Below are 23,057 nucleotides of genomic sequence, written 5' to 3' on the forward strand. Positions count from 1 at the left end.
ATTTTACTGGATTAAACTAGTTTGTTATTGTCCCGTATATTTGTTTTGGATTTTCGTGGTGGTGATGTCCCCTTTTTGTTACATTCATATCGCAAATTATACCTCAGTGCAAACCATATATTATGATTGCACTCAATTTGGGGCTACTTGCTGCCCCCTTTATGAACTGAGGAGCATAATCGTCAATAAACTCCTTAACGGAGTTCCAGTGCCTGATTTTCCAACGCCCCCTTCGGTTCCTATAAAGGACATTCATTAGAAAGGGCTTCACTCTGTTGATGATAGTGGAAACACCTGGCGCGGAGATTTCAGGTTGCAGCTCCATGATAGGTCGCTCCTCCGGTACCCTGAACGACACATCCCACTTCATTGAGCTCGCCAGTTGTCAATCTCGCCTGTAAAACCTTCCCCCGAGATATAAAATAAGCCGCGTTGCTCTCCAGATCCTGCACTATTTGCCCAGACGGCATCCGCTCCATTCAAACACCGAGTGCGTCTCTGCTGCGGTGCGTTGCGCGCAGACTGGAGAGAGATGACAAGAGCCCCGCGGAACTGGCCACATAAACATGGATCTCTGTAAAACGCTGATTTCGGTGCTTTGGATATTATTGCTGAACATAGATGAACACTGTCACGCCGAGGAAGGTATGTGAAAACATCGTCGTTTCGTTTTTTTTTACACTAACCGCTCGTTGCAGCAGGCAGTGCTTATCGACGGACAGATGTCCGCGGAGGAGATAGTTTGGTGTTTGTCCTGTGATGAGAAGCAGGTGAATTCTGCCTGCTGATGAGAGGACATGAATAGTTATGTGAACAGTCTTTCATTTGCTTTCAAAAACACCGATCACTTGAAGGAGATATTGCGCCTGATTGTGGAGAGACGCGTCTCAAAAAGCTGACAGATTTACGCATTTGTGTTCAGCGAACTCAAACCGAATAACACAATGTTGTAAACAAATATGGTATATTTAGATTGTTTTGTCCCTGAATTGCTTGTATAACAAACTATAGAAATACTTCAGTACAATAACTTATCAAAAAGACGTACAATTGATTATTTATAAATGTACTCCATTGTACGTTGTAAACTAAGAGTGATTTGGAATAAGCATTTTATTAAATTGTATTTTTTTTTTAAGACAATAACTGTTGTTTTATCTATTTGGTCAAATAGTAGAGCCCCTGTTTGCTTCAATATGCAGTTTCTGATTTATTCAGAAAGGAAAAGTCAGTTCCCTTCAGGCAACCGTCCTTCTGAGAAATAAATCCTAAATCTGTTGTCACAAGATTTAAAATTGTGTGGTGGGCTTTTGTCACGGCTTCTTTGTGCAACTGTTTTCTTTGTCTTTTCATCCTGTGACAGCCACTGATGCTGTGGCAAGGACGACAGCATGCATTAGAGGCTGATGCTTATCCCACTGCATGCAACTCTCCTCCGTCTCTCAGTTTTATTGGTCTCACTTACTCTCTTTGTCTTTCCATCAGCATTAAACTAAGAATCATTATCACAACAGTAATGCAGGGGAACAATTCACTGAGGGGGTTTTTATCAAGAATAAATGCTGATGTGGGATTTTAATTGCTGGCTTGTTTAATTGCCCCTGTGCATCTTCACTGAAGTGTGTCAGAGAGAGGGAGCTGCTGTGGTCCAGCAATCTACCACCAGCCTGGCCGATTGCCACAGATAAATACTTTCTGCACTAAAGTCCCCAAAATATCGCAAATCTATAACTTGTATCGCTTGAAACTAAGCCACAGCGTTGATTGAATTTGTGTGTCTCTGACCGGCTGGCTCAGGTGAAGTCAGGAAAGTGTGCCTAATCTTTTCTGAAATTGTGAAGTGGAAAAAGAACATAATGGCTTCAGACCCTAGGCTCTTTATGAAGAGGGACTTTTATTGGCAAGGTGCTGTTGAGCCGAGTGGATTTTAGACACACACACACACACACACACACACACACACACACACACACACACACACACACACACACACACACACACACACACACACACACATACACACACACACACACACACACACACACACACACACACACACGCAGGCAGGCAGGTGCATGCAAACTCACTCCTCATAAGCCAAACACACACTTGTACACAGTAACAAATGTACACACTCCAGAGTGTGTACATTTGGCCTACTTCACAGCCATACATCATTGACGCACATTAATGCACACAACTCAGGATCAGATGCACACACACTCGCTTGACACGTATATGCTGCGCTTGCATGCGAGCTTTCTCATAAAAGATACACACTTTTGCACATATGCACGGTGGAACATTTTCTGGCACTTAAGGCCCTTCTGTGTGTGCAGATACTCGTTGCACGAATAAGCCCTCACACGCACACATATATACTCTTTAATTTAAATGCACACATTTATACTCTTTAATTAACTGACACACAAATGTTTTCATTTAAGCGTACATGCACGTCCTCTCGAGCATTAGATGCAACACACGCGGACTCATTGCCAGATTGATTTGATTCCCTGGAATGCTGGGTAGTTGGGTTTGAATGCTAGCTTTTGTTTAATTGCTGTTGTGACAGCGATTAATTGCTGTGAAAGCAATGTGCTCCTGAAGGCTGGTATTGGCAGCAATTTCTCTTTCTGTTGGTACGGAGTTGGAAGATTGACCAAACACTGGAGAGAAGTTTGCCTCTTCTTTCCAAATTCTCTTGCATTGTATATTTTAAATTAGGCAATGTATGTTCCTGTGTACCCGTGTTCTGTTGTAGCCATGTTAGCTGGGATTTAAAAAGTGTCGGCAAAAGTGTTAGCTTATTTATTTTGGATTGTGGTATCTGTTCAAACTCCCATTACAGCCTTTATGTGGTTCTTTAGTGTTTTTATTGTATTCCTATAGCTTACATGTCCCTTCTTGTTCATCTGTGCTCCTTCTTATCAGTATTTTAGTGGGTTACATCTATATGGTTATTTATCCTTCATGCTTTACTCTTCTTTCTGCCTTCCTGTTTTCCTTTGTTCTTCCACTATCTTCTCATATGTCATCCTTCCCTCTTTTCCCTCTTCTCCTCCTCTCCTGTACACGCCTCTCGAATCCTGAGCTGACTTAACAAACACTAATACGGCCGGGGGGCTCCGTGCAGGCAGAAATGGTGTGTCCACTATCCCGCACCGGCACCTCACACACTCGCAATCTAACCACTCCCCCTCCCTCCAGGCCGCTTTTTCTCATTCCCCACGCCTCAGCGCTAACACACCTTGGCATCTCATCGGGATCTCATTTACTTCCCCACTCCTCCCTCTCCCTCCATCCATTCTGCAGCAAGCCGAGAGAGGGCACGGCTAGGTACAGAACAATAGAGGCAGAGTGACGGAGAGCAGCAGAGTGATGGAGAGCGGCGGAGTGATTGAGAGAGTCTCGGCGTAACCTGTGGGATCGTCCTGTTTGTGCGGCTGTAGTTTAGTTTGATGCCTCACCGTGTCAGAATTGCCAGGGCGACTCTTTTCTTGGCAGACATTCAGCCCATTGTTTACCTGTAGCATTATTATGCCTCTCTGCCCCGAAAAACCTCTAATGTCATGTGTAATATCAAATGTACTGCTGACCTTGTCCACCATGATGCTTGAAGCGAGGCTAGTTCGGGATAAAGTCTTGAGTATTTAAGCTAAAATGCAGTTTTTCTGGCGCTGACAATGTTCCAAAAGCCGGTCCTCTCACAGCAGTGAACTGTTGCTGAAAGCCAAACACCTAATATAGTTCTACTCTAAAATAAATGTACCATTACGTTATTCTCTATCTTTATCTTAAAGGTTATAAGTGCTGTGAAGAACTGTGAAAACCTTTGTGAAAGTTTTTGTTGTTGTTGTAGAGGTTCCCTTCTGATCTGAATCCAGCATATCTGATTCTGTAGCACACATTTTAGGAGTATAGAGGAAGGCTTTAATGCAGCGAAGCACAAAGTAAAAGTGATAAAGTTTGAGGTTGGTGGAAGGTATAGGCAAAGTTTTTTACTTTGACGACCGACTGCAGACTTAATTCCAACGTCCTCATTGACCCCCGTGTGTGTTTGTGGTTAGCTGACAAGGAGCTCTGAGTCTTTTAACTTCTCTCCAGTAACTCTTTGTAGTCCTCTTGTCTCTGCATGTTTGTGATATGGAGTCATACAATATTTAAATGAGCTACATCTTTTGGGTTCAAACTGTCTCTCCACCTCAATTTGCTCTGACCAAGAGGATTTTGCTTCCACTTGAGTCTCTCATTGAGGGTTTTTCATCACGCAAGCTTATGCTTCCCCGCGTGCTCTCTCCTCCCATGAACCTAAAATGTTCCCTCTCCCCCATGATGGAGTTTTTTCCAATCCCTCAAATGCAGCTTGGGGCGAGAGGAGGCTTCTGGATGAGCTTAGAGTGAGCACATGAGTATGCTACACAAAGTTTGCAAGTAGCAAAGCCTTTCTACAAGTGGCATGCCTCACAATAATGTGTGGAAGATTCTGCTCCTATGTCCTGTAACGGAGCGTCCACACAGCAGCGTGCGTTGACGCTTGGAGGTGGGCGTATCTGAAGCTTGGGGATTTTTTGCGAGCAACACGACCAACAACCAATCACATGAATCTCCCGCCCCCGACATACAAAGCAATAGCAATGTTAAAACGAAGTAAACTGGATATAAAATCCCCAAACAGGCGAAAACCTACCAGTTTCACCCACTGTCTCTGCCTCCTCCCTCCATGCCTCGCTCCTCCGGTTTGTATCCCGGTAGATGAACAGAGACTGATCATACAGCACCGGGTGATTCACTACCGCTACAATGAATTTCCCCTCAATTTGTTTGAATATGAGGAAATGACCTGCGTAGTCTCTCCCAGCATACACGCGGTTTGATTGGCTATGCGATTGTACTGGCAGATTTGAATAAACGGGATTTCATTGGCTGACGCCTCCGCCGAGGCGTCAAAAGTTGAACATTGCTCAACTTTTGACGCCAGCTATGCCAGCAACGCTCCACGTCGCTTCCCAAAATGCATTTCGGCTAAAAGTGACGTCACCCCATTCAAAGTGAATGGGCAGAAGCGTTGGAAGCTTCAACGCACGCCGCTGTGTGGACGGGCCGTTACGGCCCGTCCACACAGCGGCGTGCGTTGACGCTTGCCGGCGGGCGTGTCTGACACTCGATCAACAACCAATCACATGAATCTCCCGCCCCTGACACACAAGCAGCGGTTTGATTGGCTAGAGCTTGGACTGCCATATGATTCGATTGGCTGACGCCTCTACCGAGGCGTCAAAAGTTGAACATTGCTCAACTTTTGCAGCGAGTCACGCCAGCGACGCTCCGCGTCGCTTCCCACGATGCAGTTCGGCTAAAAGTGACGTCACCCCATTCAAAGTGAATGGGCAGAAGCGTTGGAAGCTTCAACGCACGCCGCTGTGTGGACGGGCCGTTAAAAGATGTGCATTTTTATGGAGGCTTCCACCTCTAATGTTCTCTTGATAATTACCTGGCGTTTTAGTAGTCTAACCTCTATCTATCTTTCTTAACCCCTCTGAGACTTTCCAAAACCATTTAGGAATTTGAGGGACGATCAAGTATCTGTCCGGCATTTGAGTCGCTGCAATGTCAACAATTCCTTTCTTTCTTTTAAGGTGAGGCAAGGGCAATCTGTGGATTGAAAAATGACAAATATTCGCTATTCCTCTACTTCCATTGATAAGCCATCTATTTTAACAACCTGCTACAAGCTAGGTCTTTATATCTCTGTTTACTGTTAAATTGAGCGCAACCTAATTAAGTCACTATTCATTATTAAACCCCTCATATATCATATGATTATTGAATCAGTAATACTGAAAAGTAGCAGTCATCTGAATGACTAATATTGGGTTTACCAGCCATTGCCAGCCTGGCAGAGCAGTGGAGCTCCACCCTCCCAGGCATCAATTGGGACTAATTGTGTGTGATTGATGCCGGCTTATTTCTGCTCTGTTGCCGCTGCATCGGTCCCATCTTTGGCCAGCGTAGACAGCCTTGGACCTGCGTGCGTGTTGGATCAGATGACTGTGACCTCAGCAAGTATGAAAGGTCAGAGTGATTTCCGAAGATGGCAGGCATAGCGCAGCGACATTCTCTCCTTGAGCCCTCAGGGAATCATTTCAAGACGGGGGCGAAGATGGGAGGAAGGGTAGAGGCACAGGTTCGGTGAAATGTATGAAGGGTGGGAGGCAGGAGGAGTCCCATCCAAAAGATGATGCATTACATATGCGTAAATGGAAGAGGTGTGTTAGGTCGAAGGGTGAGGAAAGAGTGAGGTGGAATTCAAGCGAAAGCCAGGAAACGGTGGATGCCGGAGTGACAGAAATACAATTGGAAGGGAGTAAAGGCATGTGGGAGGCAGCAGGTGATGAGGGAATTGTTAGCTGCCACCACTGCTTTGTACCGCAGCCACTTGTATGTTATACATGTAATCAAACAGACCAAGGTTTCCCATTTAAAAAAAAAAAAAGAAGCAATGCAGCAGCTCATCCACATCCTTATTTACCTCCCACTCCACATTGACTAAGAATGATGGATGAATTGTGTATGTGTGTATTGGATCTCAATAGGGTCACCTGATTTTCTTTTGTTCAGGGTCAGGACATTACTACAGCATCGGGGCTATTCTGCTGGATCGGCTAGAATGAGCCAATGGAAAGGGTGGGAGGGATGTTCTAGAGCGGGAGAAAGAGCCGTCTTTGTGCACATGTGGGAGGAAAGCCGGGGGTTTAGCAGGTGTTTCAGCCATATTGGACAGTGAGGACGGGGCTACGTGCAGCTGCCTGTAATAGATGGAGGAACTGCGGACAGGCTGCACATTTAGATATTTGTTTTATTGATGCATCTATGACATTCTCTAACCCCTTTTTGCAAAGCATCCCTACAATGTACAGCTTTGGGGGAGTGAAAAACCAATTGTATTTTGCTCTGTTAATCTTAACAAACTTGTTGTTATGGTGAATTATATTAAAATGAATGAAGGTTGTTCATTTGTGAAGGTGATAATAAAATTATTGCCGCGCCAGATTAATTTGTAATGGAAGAGGAAGCCCAGAATATAGCTTACATTTAGTAATGGTGGGAAAGGAAAGAGAATTACATTTAAAAAGCAGGATAATGCTCACAAAACACATTAAAAACCAAAAATAACATTATTTATCATATGATAATGGAAAAAACTTGTGTCACTCCTCGTATATATAAAAACAATGTGATTGCCAAAATGTTCTATCTAATTATAAGCCAATGTAAACACAATTCTTGTTTCAGCTGATTATATACTACTCATGAAAACATAGCTACAGTTGTATTCCTTTTTATTAGGTATTTGTATTGAGGAATTCAGACCTTACATATTAAATAAGACGGTAGACAAGAGTAAGTTTGCACGCAGTAGATTAAGGGTAGTGAAAAGAAGTCTAAAAAGCCTGTAATAAACCATGAACCAGAGCTTCTTTTATCAAAAGAACATGTGCTTTAATGCAAGAGTCCTTAGTGAATATCTCAAGGGCAAAAAGCTTCTTCAAAGGTTATATGCAAAAAAAGTCAAATGAATACAACTGAAAAATATATTAAAAATGTCTCCCACCACCCACACCACCAGCATCCTGAAGTAAATACTGTTTTTGTTTTGGTTTGCCAGATTGTTATGTGGATGTCGTAAACACATTATTTATTGCTTTTCTTGGGACACTAATGGATTAGATGAGTTCTCTTTGGCTTGCTTTCAGTCCTGAGGTATCTAAAGTTGATAAACATTGGTGTGCATTAATGCAGAGTTGTGCTTTTAGCAGGGATTTGTGCTCATGTGTTTTGCATAGAGAGTAACTTACTGCATTAATGCGAGGCTCGGTGTGGGTGGGCATGTTGGGAATTTAATTGACAACTTGGCCGAGCTCAGTCAGTCTACCACTCTCACACTTCCAGCAATTCATTTCCTTGTTTTGTTTGAAAGTGAAAACTTTCACTCATGTTGAGTTTAAAAGATTTATGGTATCAACAATTTAAAATGAACTTTTGTTCCTTACTGCGAACAGGAGATACAGGCTGGATCCAACTGGAAAAATCTGATAAACCTGAAATATCCAGTACTTGTATGGCTCTGTAGGCAAGTTTGGCTCAACCCATGATTGACCAGTTTTTCTTATTTCTTTGTTTACCTAACCCAAGATCTGTTTTCACAAATTTCAAGGACTGAATGATATTTTACGTGACTCCAAAGTGCACTCAAATGTGATAGTACTGATGCTGTTTTCACCAAGCTTGCTTTAACGTCAATTTATTTTGGATCAGTCACCGGCTTCAAGGTTTTTGTGCTGGGAAAAGAAAATGTTACGTGTGTGTGGCTGTGTCCCGGCAGTGTTCTCCAGAGGTTAAATGTGTTGCCCTTTCTTTCAGATGTTGGCTTAGAGGCCATCCACCTCAATTGGGCCTGGTTTAGGCCATCCCATCAAGCTATCATGGAGGTGACCGAGGTCCTTGAATGTACAAATAGCCAAACACACAGTTTATATGCAGTTACCCCTGCTTCTTTAAAGAATAGCGTGAATCATTCGTTTTAAAACACATTTCTAACATGCAATTATGTATATGGAGAATATTACTGTTGTTTGGGTTGGATACCCAGATGTTGATTTTGCAAATGTATCAGAGTTGACCATTTGTGCTTTCACAAAATATTTATGAATTACATTTTTTATGAATTTACATTAGTTATGTAATTATAATGGCTAATATGCTACCAGCTGTACTGCAATGTAGCCTTTTAAACTGGGGAAAGGCTCTTGCAATAGTATTATATCCGATATCTAGGACGGTATATAATACATCCACAGCCCTATTGTCAATTACTTTTACTTATATACACTTTAGTTTTTCCTGCAAGGACAGTATCATTTCTGGTATTCAAATTTCCAAAATCAATAAGTTACTCAGTCTGGAGCAATGCTGTTTCTGGGACAAAGTCATCCATCCCATTTTGAACATTTTGGATAGGTTGCAGCTGGGTCAATATTGTCAAATAGTTCACATCCAGTTATGTAACAGTTACGTAAGCAGTCAGAGCAGACTATCATGTTTTGAAACCTTAGGCGCAGTCTTTGTGTGCATGTACTGTACACACAAGTACGTGTTTTAAAGACACACAAGAAAACCACATCTTGTCATACTCTCAGATTCATGCTTTTTCTCATACCGTCCATCCCACAGTGCAGCGTTTGACACAGTGGACCACGCCATCATGCTAAATAGACTCAGGGAGTGGGTAGGCATCTCAGGGTCTGCCCTCCAGTGGTTTGCCTCGTACCTCAGTGGGAGAAGTTTCTCTGTGGCGGTGGGCCCGTTCTCATCACATAGCACTCCCCTATCCTGCGGCCTGCCTCAGGGTTCTGTTTTAGCCCCCCTTCCTTTTGCCCTGTAGGCTACATGCTCCCATTGGGCTGCTTAATTAGCCAATTTGAGGGTGTCTCGTATCACTGTTATGCAGATGATATGCAGATATATTTCTCTTTCAAACTCGTCAAAATGGAAAATGTAAACACCCTCATCACATGTCTGTCTGCAATTGAGGAGTGGATGTCAAGCAACTTCCTACAGCTCAATGCATCGAAAACGGAAGTCTTGATCTTAGCGGCTGATAACATCAGCCGCAAGCCACCTGGGTTCATTTAGTGGTAACATAAGGGCAAACATAAAGAAGCTTGGTGTAACTTTTGATCAGTCTATGCTACTAGACAAACACATCAAACTTCTGACCTGTAACTGTTTTTTCCATCTCAGAAACATTGCCAAGCTCAGGGGGGTTCTATCAAACGCAGAAATGGAGATGGCTATCCATGCCTTTATTTCATTCCGGCTTGATTACTGTAATGCTCTGTTCTCCTGCCTCAACAAAACATCAATACACCGGTTACAACAGGTCCAAAATGCAGCAGCCAGATTGCTCACTCATTCCAAAAAAACATGCCACATCACTCTCCTCATCATGTTCCCTGTCCATCTCAGAACCCAATTTAAGGTCCTAGTTTTTACATATAGAGCTAGCCCCAGCCTACATTAATGACCGGATCCACCCTCATAGCACAACCAGGGCCCTGAGGTCCTCTGAGCAAGGCCTGCTAAGGGTGCCTCGAACCAGGCTTAAAACCAAGGGTGACCGTGCCTTTGAGGCGGTGGCCCCAAGGCTATGGAACAAACTCCCACAGAAAATAAAAACCTCTGCCTCAATAGAGATTTTTAAGGGGCAGTTAAAGACCCACCTCTTACGACAGGCCTTTGGGTCGTCGGAGGAGGTGAGATAGTAGCTGTCTTTTATTGGTGTTTTATCCTATGTATTACCTGCTGTTGTTTTATGCTTTTTTTTATTCTACATTTTATAGTTGTACTGTGAATTGTGTACTGTACTGTAAAGCACTTTTTACATCCGTGTTGAGAAGGGTGCTATATAAATAAAGTTTTACTTACTTACACGCATGGCATACTTGGGCACCCACACACTTTTACAGCTGATGCAGTTCATTGCTCAGCCATTAGCATCCTCTCTTAATCTGCTGTGTCAGTGTCCGCCTGGCTGGCTCTGGCTGAAGCTGGCCGACCTGTGAACACCGCCTCCTAATGTGCTTTTCATGTCTGCTGGTCCTCCTCTGCCAGGTTGGTCCTGATGATGCATGTTAGGAGAACTTAGTGTGTGGAGAAGATGAGAAAGTAAAGATACAATAGAGTGTTGATTAAAGTTTAATTTATTTCTATACATTCAATACTGCAATGCTATGTAACATCAATTCCTTCAGAACTCAAACATCAGGCCTTCGCACGTTCTCAGGCACAATTGCATGCACTCACCTCTATTCTGAAACAAGACATAGTCTTTCTCTGGCAGCCGCTTGACTACTTTGACAATCACTTTCTTTGAATCAAGCTGCAGCACTTGTTACTGTAACACACACACATTTAAAGAAAAACAAACACTGAACACAACGCTTGCTTGCATATTGGATATGTGAAAGACAACCATTCGCTGACAAACGCCACCAAAATAAAATGCAACTAATTTAGCATTTACGGCTTTGTGTAGGACAACATTGAAAATCCGAAGCCATTGTCTTTTTAATTATATTATTACTCTTTTTCTATTTTATATACTGTCCATACCTGCCACCTAGATTACCAACAATGCAATGTTTTATGCTAGTAGCAGCAACCAATGGAGCATAGCAAGACAATTTATACAATTGTGTTGGTTCCTCACCTTGTTGTCAAGTGTTATGATTAAGCGACTCCCCAAGTACTTGAACACACCACAGCACACGTCTCTGCTTTTCACAGGAAGCCAACTTTAGATTACTTTTTAAACCAAATGATATAGTACTGATGTTGATCCTGACAGACAAAATAACTACAGGCAAACATTAGGGGATGTTTATGCATTTTAAGGATTTGTGGAGATTAAGGATTCTTAAGCCTGCGATTATTCTTACAAAATGCTTTTTTTCAGTTATATGATGCAGTTTTTGTGCACAAAAACAAATAACAAGCCAACATCAATTTAAAGCCATCATCTTTGTGCAATTTGATGAGATAAAAGATCCAATGAAATCTGTTATCAAAGGCTTAGAGTCGTACACTAACAATCAAACAGACACAAGAATCATGACACATGTCCAGCAGGTGGACAGACCCACACAGCTTTTTGTCGTGTGTCACCTTTATCTCTGCCTTTGAATGCTCCTTCCACCTCCGCTCTGTAGTGGTAATGACCGTCATGTTGGAAATGTGTCCAGCCGGGCCTCATAAACCATTACAGCGTGCCTAGGAAACCCCATTAATCTTTCTGAGAGGCGTTTGACCTTCCAAACTCATTAGCCACAGCCGGTGTGTAGACAGACGTGAACGCATACACAAACCGCAGCCGCGCTCATACCCACTTTACCCCCGGGCGCAAACAACATATACAGGGATGCTCAGGCAGACTCAGCCCATTTGAGCACATACACACACACACCAGTGAAGTGTGAACGCAGCAGTGTGTGTCCTGCCAATATCGCCTTTACCAGCTTGCCATCCCTCTCTCTCTCTACCTCGGTTGTCTCTCTCCTGTCCTCTCCATCCCCTTTTGCTTCCTTACCGTGTGGGTATGGTCAGTGACCTGTAAAATTGCCCGACCTTTTAATACGCAGCTTCCTCGGTGATGAATAAATACATAAATCGCGCGGCTCCGGCTCAGTCACTTTTATGATACCCCTCCCTACCCCTATTCTTCCCTCGTGTGCACCTCATCACACACCGTCATCTGCACCCACTCAATATAGACACAGTGCAGGAAAGCAGGGGTGTCTTGAAGTGATAGCCCCCTGTGGAGAAGACTATCCATAATGAAAGGGTGTTAGTGACTGGGCTTGAGGGCGAGAGAGTGTGAACAGCGTAGATGGCAAAGGATGTAATGGGGTGAGTGGGTGAGGCAGGTTGTTCCTCTCAGTTCATCATGAGGCGAGGGCGGGAGTGATGGTTCTTTGTACATGGAGGTGACAGAGGATGACGTTTTGCAAAAGGCAAGGACAGTTGACATAGCAGAATGTGCCCTGCTCTAGTCAGTTTATCAAAAGTGTATGGGAGCGTCGAACAGGCTGTAATAGGCTAAGTGGTTTGGCTGGGGTCAGATAAAACGTATTCAGAAAAGGAGAAACTGATAATGTATGAACAATTATTTAAAGAGTGTGCAGAGGTGGTAAGGAAAGCAGTGAAACTGAACTTCGAATTTGGCACGAACCTGACCCGGCCAGATTCACTCAACAAAATATTTCAGCCCTAACATTGCCCGAAGCGCAAAGCCAATATATTAAAGACAGAACATCTCTCAGGTCAAATGTCCTCAGGAGATGGAGATAGAATATGTGTGGGAGGGAGAGATGAGTAGTAGTGCAGAGGCAGATCGAGAATATTTGATTAGTTAAAAAGCAGCCAGAGCATGCTTAAACCCTAAACAATTGTCCCTAAAAATACTTTCTTGAGGTTTCTTGTCAGAAAACAAAAGTTGTGTTTGCATTCATTGTTCCTCAGAAAACAGCATGTTTGTAAAAAGAAAATGAAATAAGTGCACTTTATTTCTCAACATATTCAAGTTCTTGTGTGTCCATATTAGCGAGACGAACACAACATGTGCCTCATGTTGCCCTTATGGCACTCCACAGGGTACTGATGTAGGCTCTTGGCTACTTGTTATTATGATGTCAATAAGTACATTTCTTCACATATGTCTGTGTGTCAGTGTGTGTTTGTAGAGTGATTGTATTCATTTATTTGTGTGCCTTGTGATTGCAATCAGTGTCATCAGTTCTGGACGGAGCAAATTCCCTGTTGCTTTTCAGCTACAAATCTTTCCTTCCTGTTTGCAAGGGAAATAGTGCGCAAGCTAATCAGTGCTCCAACAAGCCATCTAGTCGGTGAAATCATGGACAACCAGCCATTTAGGCCGGTCATCTGGCAACCAAATGGCCGCTACAACAGCCAGTCAGGAAGCTGCTTAATCCAGCAGTCATAATACCTATTCGGCTCATAAATAAGTTAACCAGATGCCCATTGCCATTTTGTCCTCTCAGCTGTCAGTCATCCAGCCAATCACATACCATGGCATTTGATGAAATAATAATTTCAGCGAGCAGCCCCTGATTGTCTGTCAACAGCGTGAGCACCAACGGCATTACTTCCTGTGCTGTACCTCCAAAAGGTTAATACTCACTGAACCCTCATCTCGGAACCTACATGATGCATAATCAGTCCCAAAGCATCAACTGTTCCCACTGGTACATCAAAGGAAAGAAACATTGTTCCTCAGGCAATATACAGATACAGCACAGCAAGTTTCCTGTATTTGCTAAGAACATATGCAAATCAAGTTGTAGCACCAACAGCTATCAAAAGAGTACTGCACAAGCAAAACCCAAAAGTAAAAATAAATCTACACCAACTGTTGAGAGTACACATCTTGTGCCTCAGCTGGAAGACTCATCCCCGTTCTGGCACCCTAAAGCATCCTCTTTAACTGGGGCATTCTCTGATTTGAGATTTGAGGATGTGAAACCCCCTGCTCTGCATGACTTGCAGGTCATGAAGTTCATGAAAACATTGTAGTCATTCTGCAAAATTATCTGGGTCACTCAATAGACCACTCGTGTTTTCTCTGGTTAGTGCAGGCAGGGGCGCCGCCAGGGATTTTGGGCCCCATGAAAATATATCACATTGGTTATTAAACATCTTCTTCTTAATGTTCTAAAAAATGTTGGGCCCTTAGAATCGTCCTAACTTTTCACCCCCTCACGGCGCCCCTGAGTGCAGGGCTGATAGCATTCTATTGACGTGTTTAGGCTTGTTACAGTAAATGGAAGCTGAGGCTTACAGTTTTTATATCTGGTAGTTGATTAGATGAGAATCATATCTGCCACATCTGATGAGAATTAACACCCAACTATGCAGCTCTATCAGCGACTTTTTCACATCATAGAGTAATTGCACATCTCTCTATCCTAGGAGAGGGATCCCTCCTCGGCTGCTCTTCCTGAGGTTTCTTTCATTTTCAATAAGGACAGAGGATATCACACTCTGCACATTTTTAAATCCGCCTTGGACATGTGATTTGTCATATTGGCTACATAAATACATATTGACTTAATTGAATTCAATGTTAAACGTAAATCTTCTTTTCAGCTGGCTTTCTGTTTGTCTTTTTTTAATTTCCACATCCCGCCTGTTATTATTGCACGCAGACCTGCATTAATATTGTTCTGGCCATGAATACACACCACTGACACTCTGCATGAATCAATGCCTTGTTGTGCTACACACATACATTAACACCACAAGCACATACTCCATGTTGGGCTTGCATTGTAAACATGGCATGCATTATAGGAAACATGAATGCTTGATACAAAAGATTGAAAAGCTTTTCTTTACTTCTGCAACTAGCTATGAATTATAACTACACTGTTGTTCAGCATCCCTCCTGTATCTAAAGGCTAGCTATGCTTATTATAGCTCTGCTGAGAAGGACTGAGTGTATGGTGGCGTGTGAGTCTGTGTGCATGTGTTTTTCTTTCTTTAGCTAGAATTGGTTTGCCCTCACATTAACACATGATGTGTGTACTTAGTGTGTCTTAGCACTGTTTCTGTGGGTGCGTGTGCGCTGGCTACACCTTCCATGGATGAATTGATTTGAATGGGGTTACCAAGGGTTATTATGAGGGTGATAGCAATGCAGGCAATTTCCCCTTATTTTCTGTTGTGTGGTTGCATGTTGTTTTTGTACTTGCTGTTCAGCCTGAAACATCCAGTTTTTGCTCTTGAATTGTCATCTGAATACATCACAAGGAAACCATTTTGTGGTGTTTGTCCTGTGAAGTTATTAAATACATGTTTTTCCTTTCCTGTTCTTTTCAGAGGGGATTATAATTGCATTAATTAATGTCTGTAGAAGCGAGTTATCTCTGCGTGAATACATATCTGTGGTGATGAAATGCTGAAGTGGTCAGACGGTCTGAATACGGGGCAGAGGTGACTTTGATACATTGTGCAGATGGGAAGGGATGCCTTTGCACAGGAAGTGGCAGAATGAAGTGCCTTACTCCCTCTCGTCCTTTTTCTCACTCACTCTTCTCTCTCAATTGCTCTTTCCATCTGTCTCGCCCTCCCTCTTTCTCTCATTCTTTTGGGTTATCTTGCTCCATCTAACTCGCTCACACAATTGAACTTGGCAGTGTTTCAGGGATTGAATGGCTTGAGTTAATGGCAAATTACCTGCCTCTCCGAAGTCTTGAGTGTGTATGTGTGTGTTTGGGGAGAAGGTGCGGTGGAGGGGGTAAAGTAATGGACTTTGCTGGAAGGTCATTTGAAGGAGCCTGCCACTAAATCACTAAATGCCACCCAAGCACTCAATGAAGCTTATTCATTGGCCAATATTGCGTGGATTTACATGTGAATGTAAATTGGTTACCTATTTGTGGAATGTAATTGTTTTCCGTGCTGAAGAATACGTCTCCAGCAAACAGACTGTAGCGCTGGCAGTCAACTCTCAGTAGTGACGCCAAGACACACTTTGGGTAATTTCTCGCCGAAACCTGCAACCTCCATGCATGGGTTCTTTGTTTATTTTAATAATGCTAAGGTGTGCGCTCCGAAGAATGGCAGCCTCGCTCAGAGGCCTGACTCGCCACATCAAGACTCGAGTTAATTAACTAACTAACCAACACTTATCCAGCCATGATGATGATGATGAAAAGCACTCATCTGCCAGCATGTCAGGCAATGTCTCCCCTCTATCCCCTCCTTTCAACTCTGCATTTCAAATAAAGGAACTCTCTGGCCCAAAAGGTATATATATTTTTAATCAACCACGTTAGAATCTCCTGTTTAGATCGATTATGAAATTAAAATAACCCTAATTATAATGTATCTTACACTAATTACCTGTGTCCACTTTCTTGTATTAAGTCCAAATGTTCTCTTATATTTTAACTTCCCCCTTCTTTTTGCCTTTACTTTTGTTCTCTTTATTTCTCACCAAGCCTGCTCTGGGACTGAGACGTTCCTCAGAAGAGGCCAGTCGAAGTTAATAGTGAATATATTAGCATGTCCTTGTACACTGAGTCCTCTTCTTTTTTTTCTCCCTTCCCCATATTGTAAGATTTATAAATACAGTGGCCTATAAAAAAGGTCACATTACATCATATACAGTGCACATGTGACATGCTTATAAATGCTCGCCGCCTCCACAGTCAAGCTAGTTTCTTATTTATTCTTACTCTTGCTTCATACATACATAAACACACAGACCCACGTGCTCAGCAGAGGGAAAGCTTGCTTTTAGCCGGCTACCCCCTGAGAATGGAGGCTGATAAAAAATTCAGCTCAGTTAGTCCAAGAGTGGTGCAAAGGAAAGCCTGTTTGGTTTAGTCACTCTAGTTTCCCTACTTTCTCTGTCATTTCCTGTTTCTGATTGTCACTCCGTCTGCTGTCATTTTCTTTGTATTTTGCATTTCCTCTCTTATTTTATTTCCATTGTCAATCTCTCTCTCCATCTTCCTATTCTCCCCCTTGCTTCGTTAAGACAAATGGAAATTATGTCATTCTGCCATGACTCAAACAGTGTTACCATTGGTCACTGGGCAGCACTACAGTATGTGGTCAACATTTGCCCTACGCTTGGCTTGAGCTGCAAACCTTCTGCTCAGTGATACCATGTGACCGCGGCGGGCGCATGTGTTCCTGACCCGTGACTTGGAACGGTTTTAATTCATATGGTGAAGCGATGGCTTTGCAACAATTAACGGGCTGAACCAGACTGTCAGCCTTCAAACACTCTGTGGTCATAAAAGCAGATTTATGCTGCCTTTGTTAAATCGTAAAATGGCTCATAATGCTTCCAAGTTTCATTTCTCTGACATTTTTGATGTAAGGTCCAAGAATGAGCTTTTTTTTTTAAATCATGTGTGTGGACTTTAATCTTTCTTGTCTAACAAGCCTCTGTAGTCACTTGTAGGCTTTAAATGGTTATCTAATAGCCTATTAATATATTTTGTATTAATAATATTTCTATAAATTAGTTTGAAGTCTATTGAAATGCTGTTGAAAATCGCTATCAGACAAGGGCGGAGGGAAAAGCGGCGAGGATGACGACTGAAATGCAGCTCCGAGAGGACAATACTGAATCTAATCTGTTTATACAACCTCACCTCCAGTCTCCCTCCTGTCGCCTCTCATTTCAAACTTGACAAACAAACAAATATACACACTTGTGCATAAACACACCAACACACACGGCCGTGCACTTTATGAAAGAAACGGAGGTCCTTTGCTTATCTCGCAGGTGAAATCTGGGGAAATGGAAGTGTTGCATTTGCATTTTAATTTGCCCTCAATCAGGCATTGTGTTTGGCGCCGCAGCGAAATTGCCTTGTGTTTGCTCCTCGTCTCTATTTATATGGGCTCTATGAGAAAGGGGCCCTACAATAAAACTGCCTGCTATCAGAGAGTATGGAGATGAGGCTCTCTTTTTTTCTTATTATTTTCTGCTCTTGTCACTCATTTTCTGATGTCTGTCCTCGATCAACTAACTTTGTTTTTTAATCACCTCAGTCTTTCAAACATTTTCTTGACAAAATTCCCATACACATAATTGTTTACATTTGTTTTCCCTTCTTGCATCACTCTCTCTACCTTTCTCCATGCCCCAACCTGTTCCCTCATTGCAGGCAGAGTGGACGCACAGATTTCATTAGCGATGCCATGTCGGCTCTGAAGTCCTCCAGCAGTCATGGACTCACGACCCCGCTCTGCCCTCCTCATCCCCAACCCTCTGTCATCCCGCCCCCTCCCATCCCCCCTTTGATATCTCTCGCCCTCCATCCGCTCTTTCCGCTCTAGTCGTCTATAACATGGCCATAAGCTGTCTGTGGCAGATGAAGGACCGCCTTCACACGACTAACCTCTCCCTGGAGTCCAGAGCAGTAGAAGTTTAACCCAATAGTTACTGCAAACTCTGTGTGAAGGGTAAGGCATTGTGCCGAAGTGTGTTCCCACAGGTAATATATAGCAATTTGATAACGTATACACACAAGTAACAATGTGTATACTGTGTTTTCAACAGTGCAAAAGAGCAAGGGTTGTTAAAAGTTGCTTCTGTTCAAACTCCATTGCATGACTGCGCCTGAGGTTTTTCTCCCTATATCAAACCCTTTTATAGCCATCTGCGTTGCTTAAAGCACCTTGTGATCAAAAGCCTTCGTCAATCCATCATCAATGATTTGCACATGAGGGTATAAAATGCCTGAAGGCTTTCTGGGTTGTAAAACGAGGAGTACATACATTTGATCAAATCCCTCTACAAGCCGCTCCAGGTGCTCTGATTGGTTCTCATACTGCTCCCCCGCGTGGACGCGACCCCTCCATCGATAGGCAGACACCTCGAGGGACATCATCTTTGACCTTTCACTGGCTGTAGTGATTTTCTTTGTACAAGGTGTCAAGGAAGACTTTAGAGGTCAAGACATATGACCTTTACCCGTTAACCTTCAGGGTAAGTCAACTGCAGGGCATTAAGATGTCGGTATAAAAGTGTCTGTGTAGGGTATTTTATGGTGAGGAAAAGTGTCTGTGATTAAAATCTAGTGGTGCAGAAATGTTGATCGATGTTGTGCAGATATGATAGATTTGTTCTGCGTAAACATTAAAATGTGCGTATTTTCTGCATAGTGTCCTCCATTTTTACAGCTTATTTTACAACGATTTTTATATAAAATACTTTCTGTGATGTGCCAATGCTATGGCGAAGGCTGGATGGGGATTATCCTCAAAAATGACTTGGTTCGGATCAGGGAAGGATTATAGTTTGGGTTAACATGTTTTGTTTGGCAAGCTAACCAATCAGAGCAGACTGGGATCTGGTTTCAGACAGAGGGTGAAAAGAAGTGCTGCAGCACAGGCAGTATGAGACAAATAAGGCACTTTTTGAACATGAAAGCACGTAAACCCCCCCCTAAAATACACAGAATACAGATATGAACCTGAAAAGCAGCCTAATATGGCCCCTTTAAACTGTGATAAATTCAAAGTTCAAAAATCTACCTCAAGCTCTTTTCTCTCCCTAGCTGTAATACCATAGCAAAGGTAGGCCCCATGTTTCTATATAACTATCCCTTTTAGATATCCCATAATATTGTAGATGACAGAATGTTGTAAAAAAACAACAACCTTGCAATATTTCTAATCGCTGCACAATTAGTCAGGCCTAATTACGAAAATGCTGTTATTAAGGGAAAATATATGTGTGCATATTAATGGCATGATTAGTGAGAGCTGAGTTGTCATATTGATGAACTATAATTACCTTAGACCCCATCTGCAGATTTTCTCACTCAACATGTTGCTGCTCTTCGTCACTTCAAGTCTGTCCTGAGGATTTGGCTTTGGCTCCATCACCACACACATACCCCCACACATTTGTAAATGAACACATGCGTGCCGATGCACATATACAAAGACACACAGCTGTCCTCTGAAGAACATGAGCATGTGTGCGTCACATGTGGCTGTGCGTCAGAAATGTGAGTAGCATGGGGAATGAATGGTGTATTTACTCAATTACATTTTAGCGTAGGTATCACATTGTTTTTTTTAAAGGAGCCCTATTATGCACATTTCATGTTTCCTAATTGTATTTTGTTCCTCGACATGTTTAAATATTCAAAAAGTGTTTATTTCTCACATCTTTTCACCCTCTGTTTTGAACCAGAGCCCAGTCTGCTCTGGTTGGTTAGCTGGCAGGCTTTGTTGTGATTGGTCAACCACTTAGGCTAACGGGTAGGACATCTCTATTATGTTCATTGTGTTGGAGTGCTATCCAAGTGTTACATTGTGATGTCATTGTGTTACGGAAGTGAAAAGAGTAGTCACATTTCAGTTGAAAAGAAACTCCCTGGGGGAACTTTGGTATTTTTGCCTTTTCAGACCATGCACAAAACACAAATGCAACAGGCTACAGGGAAGGGAAACTCAAAGAAATCTTAATAGGGCCTCTTTTAATAAAGATTTAAAGGAGTAGTACCTCTACTAATGGCACTATAGGATGGCCACAGTGTTTATTATATGTTGGGAAAACTGAAAGAATGTTGGTCCATTGTCCAAGTCATTCATCAATAGACAATGTTGTTCTCTACAAACAGGTCATCAAAAGGTCATGTCATACAAGTTTCCAATTGTATACACAGTTTTGTTGCAGCCTGAAATGAATGAATACCTTCTTTCACGGCAAAGTCTCCAACCTTTACACTGACACATGGCAAACTGATCATTTAAAATGTCAAGCTGAGAAAAGACATCCTTGTTTCCTGTCGTCTTCTCTCAGCAACTCATCTTCCATTGAAAGCAGTGTCCGCCTCAGGCATTAGCACCCAGGGAAGTGTAGCAGCGGCAGCGGTGGAGCCCTGTGGTTAACAGTTGGAGAAAAAAACAAGTAATTAGCCTCGATAATTAAATCCTCCAGTCAGCCAGTCGGCCCGCGCTGTACAACCAGTCGCGCTTTCCCCCTCCATTTACATAAACTGTAGAATTGTTCCATGCAAAAATAGGGAATTAGCAGATTAATTATGTTCTATTATCTGCATGGCGATAAGCAAATAAACAATTGGCTGTGGAGAAATTAAATCGGATAATAGCTGGCGGAAAAGTGAGGAAGGGGAGGGTGTGGAAAAAGGAGGTTGTGGCTCTTGACAGCCAGTAGTACAAATGAGGAGCATAAGCTGCTGTGTCCTCTCACATCGCCGGAAATATTAAGTTAATTTGTGTGCGGTTTGTGACTACACTGTGTTAAACTCTGCCCCTGTGCCTTTGCAACGTTGTGTGTGTGCATGTAGATATGTATTCAGACCAAACTATTTGTACTATGTGCACTTGTTGCCTGCTTTTGCATTATATTGGGTTCTGGTTTACCCAAGGGGGGAGTCATCAGTCAGGGAAGTGCTCTTTGTATTTCATTAGAGCAGCTCTTTGATTTCATTCATTACTGACCTACTGCTGCTGTGGTTTGGCACAAGCTGGCATTCTAACCACTCGCAGTGTACTGCTGCTGCTCCACTGCATTATTTATTTAACGCCTTGGCATGATAATTAATAACCATCATTTCACAAAGACTCCCCGTGGGTGTGTGTTTTTTAAGAATGGACCACTTGCTGAGGAGCTTTTACATTTCTACGTATTCTGGCACTTCCATTTTCAGCTCTGTGTAAGTCCTTAGATTTCGTCTTCTATTTGTGTCTTTAATACAGTGACTGCAGTAGGCCTCTTGCGGAGCACCCGGCTTGATTTTGAGCTGATGATGAGCTCCAATCTGATATGAATCTAACGTTACTAGCTGCACAACCCTGTATTATTTTTACAGGTTTGGCTGACATTTGCTGACTGGTGAACTCAATGCATTTTTGTTTTCCTTTTAATGTTACTGGTGCCCACATTCTCCACAACCCTCATTTGTTGGTTGATAAGTAGTGAAGTTAAGGACGATAGTCAAACGATATACGAGATATGTCCTTGTTTGGTGCCTTCTTAAGAAAAGAGCACACAATAAAAAAAAACAGAAAGTCCTCCCAATACAATGTTTGAAATTGCTTTAAAAAACAACACATTCAATATTGACCCAACATAATTTGGCAGTGTCTTCTTAAAAAGGTTTCTCATCCAACCACTTTATGTTTAAAGTTTAATTTCAGCAATACAACAATGTTAAGCTTTGTCATGGTTTAAAAGAAACCAATTTGAGTGCTGTTGGGAAATGGGAACAGAACAATACCCTTTATCAAAGTCTGATGTTGGTGATCCAGCTCACCTCAAAGACTTTCCTCTACAAACTGTGTGGATCTATACGTAGTTTTAAAGTGCTTTGACTTTACTCCCCAAATGTGTACTCTAAAACACAAAACCTGATCTTATTCTATTGACTTCATTCTATCTCATCCCTGTCTATTTAATCAAACCCATGTTCTCTTTCTATCCCGATTACCCTTCACTCTTCCTCCATGTCAGAGTGGACAGGCAGTCTGTTTTTCTGCTCTATTGACTGCTATGACCAAGCCGTCTCTCCCTCTCCGTCGCTACAGCAGAGCTAGTTATGGAGCCTATTGACTGATTAGCTGTCGGCCCCATCGATCCCCAAGGTCGCACTGCTGGCTATTGACGAATGGCCCCACAATACCTCGCCTCCCTCCTTCCATCATCCTCTCCCTCTGCTCTTTACCTCTCTGGTATTTCCCTACTTCTCTCCTCTCTTTCCGCCCTGCTTAATCTATCACTCACCTCATTTCATCTCCAGTCCCCCTCTTCTCTCTCCATCCATCTGTCCATTCAGCTATCAATTTGTCTTTCCCTCTATCTCTTCGTTGCTGCTATCGCTCATCGACGCAGCAAAGATCGATGCAGAGGCTAATGGGCGCTGGGCCTGAGAGGGGGACTGTACCGGTCCACAGACGTGGTTCTGACAGAACTCGGATGA

General features: G+C 42.7%; 1 protein-coding gene across 2 annotated transcripts in view; it reads left to right on the top strand.

Annotated features, from left to right (window-relative positions):
- Window positions 1-290: 290 nt before the first annotated feature.
- LOC117545385 (ephrin type-A receptor 7-like) overlaps window positions 291-23,057 on the top strand; it is a 177,518-nt gene continuing 154,751 nt past the window's right edge. For both annotated transcript variants that reach the window (XM_034215131.1, XM_034215132.1), the window contains exon 1: window positions 291-645. In XM_034215131.1, coding sequence (XP_034071022.1) covers window positions 567-645 — 79 coding nt within the window. In that variant the 5' untranslated portion in view covers window positions 291-566. The remainder of the gene's footprint in view (window positions 646-23,057) is intronic.

This window comes from Gymnodraco acuticeps, unplaced genomic scaffold (genome assembly GCF_902827175.1).
Source record: "Gymnodraco acuticeps unplaced genomic scaffold, fGymAcu1.1, whole genome shotgun sequence".
Classification (NCBI taxonomy): Eukaryota; Metazoa; Chordata; class Actinopteri; order Perciformes; family Bathydraconidae; genus Gymnodraco; species Gymnodraco acuticeps.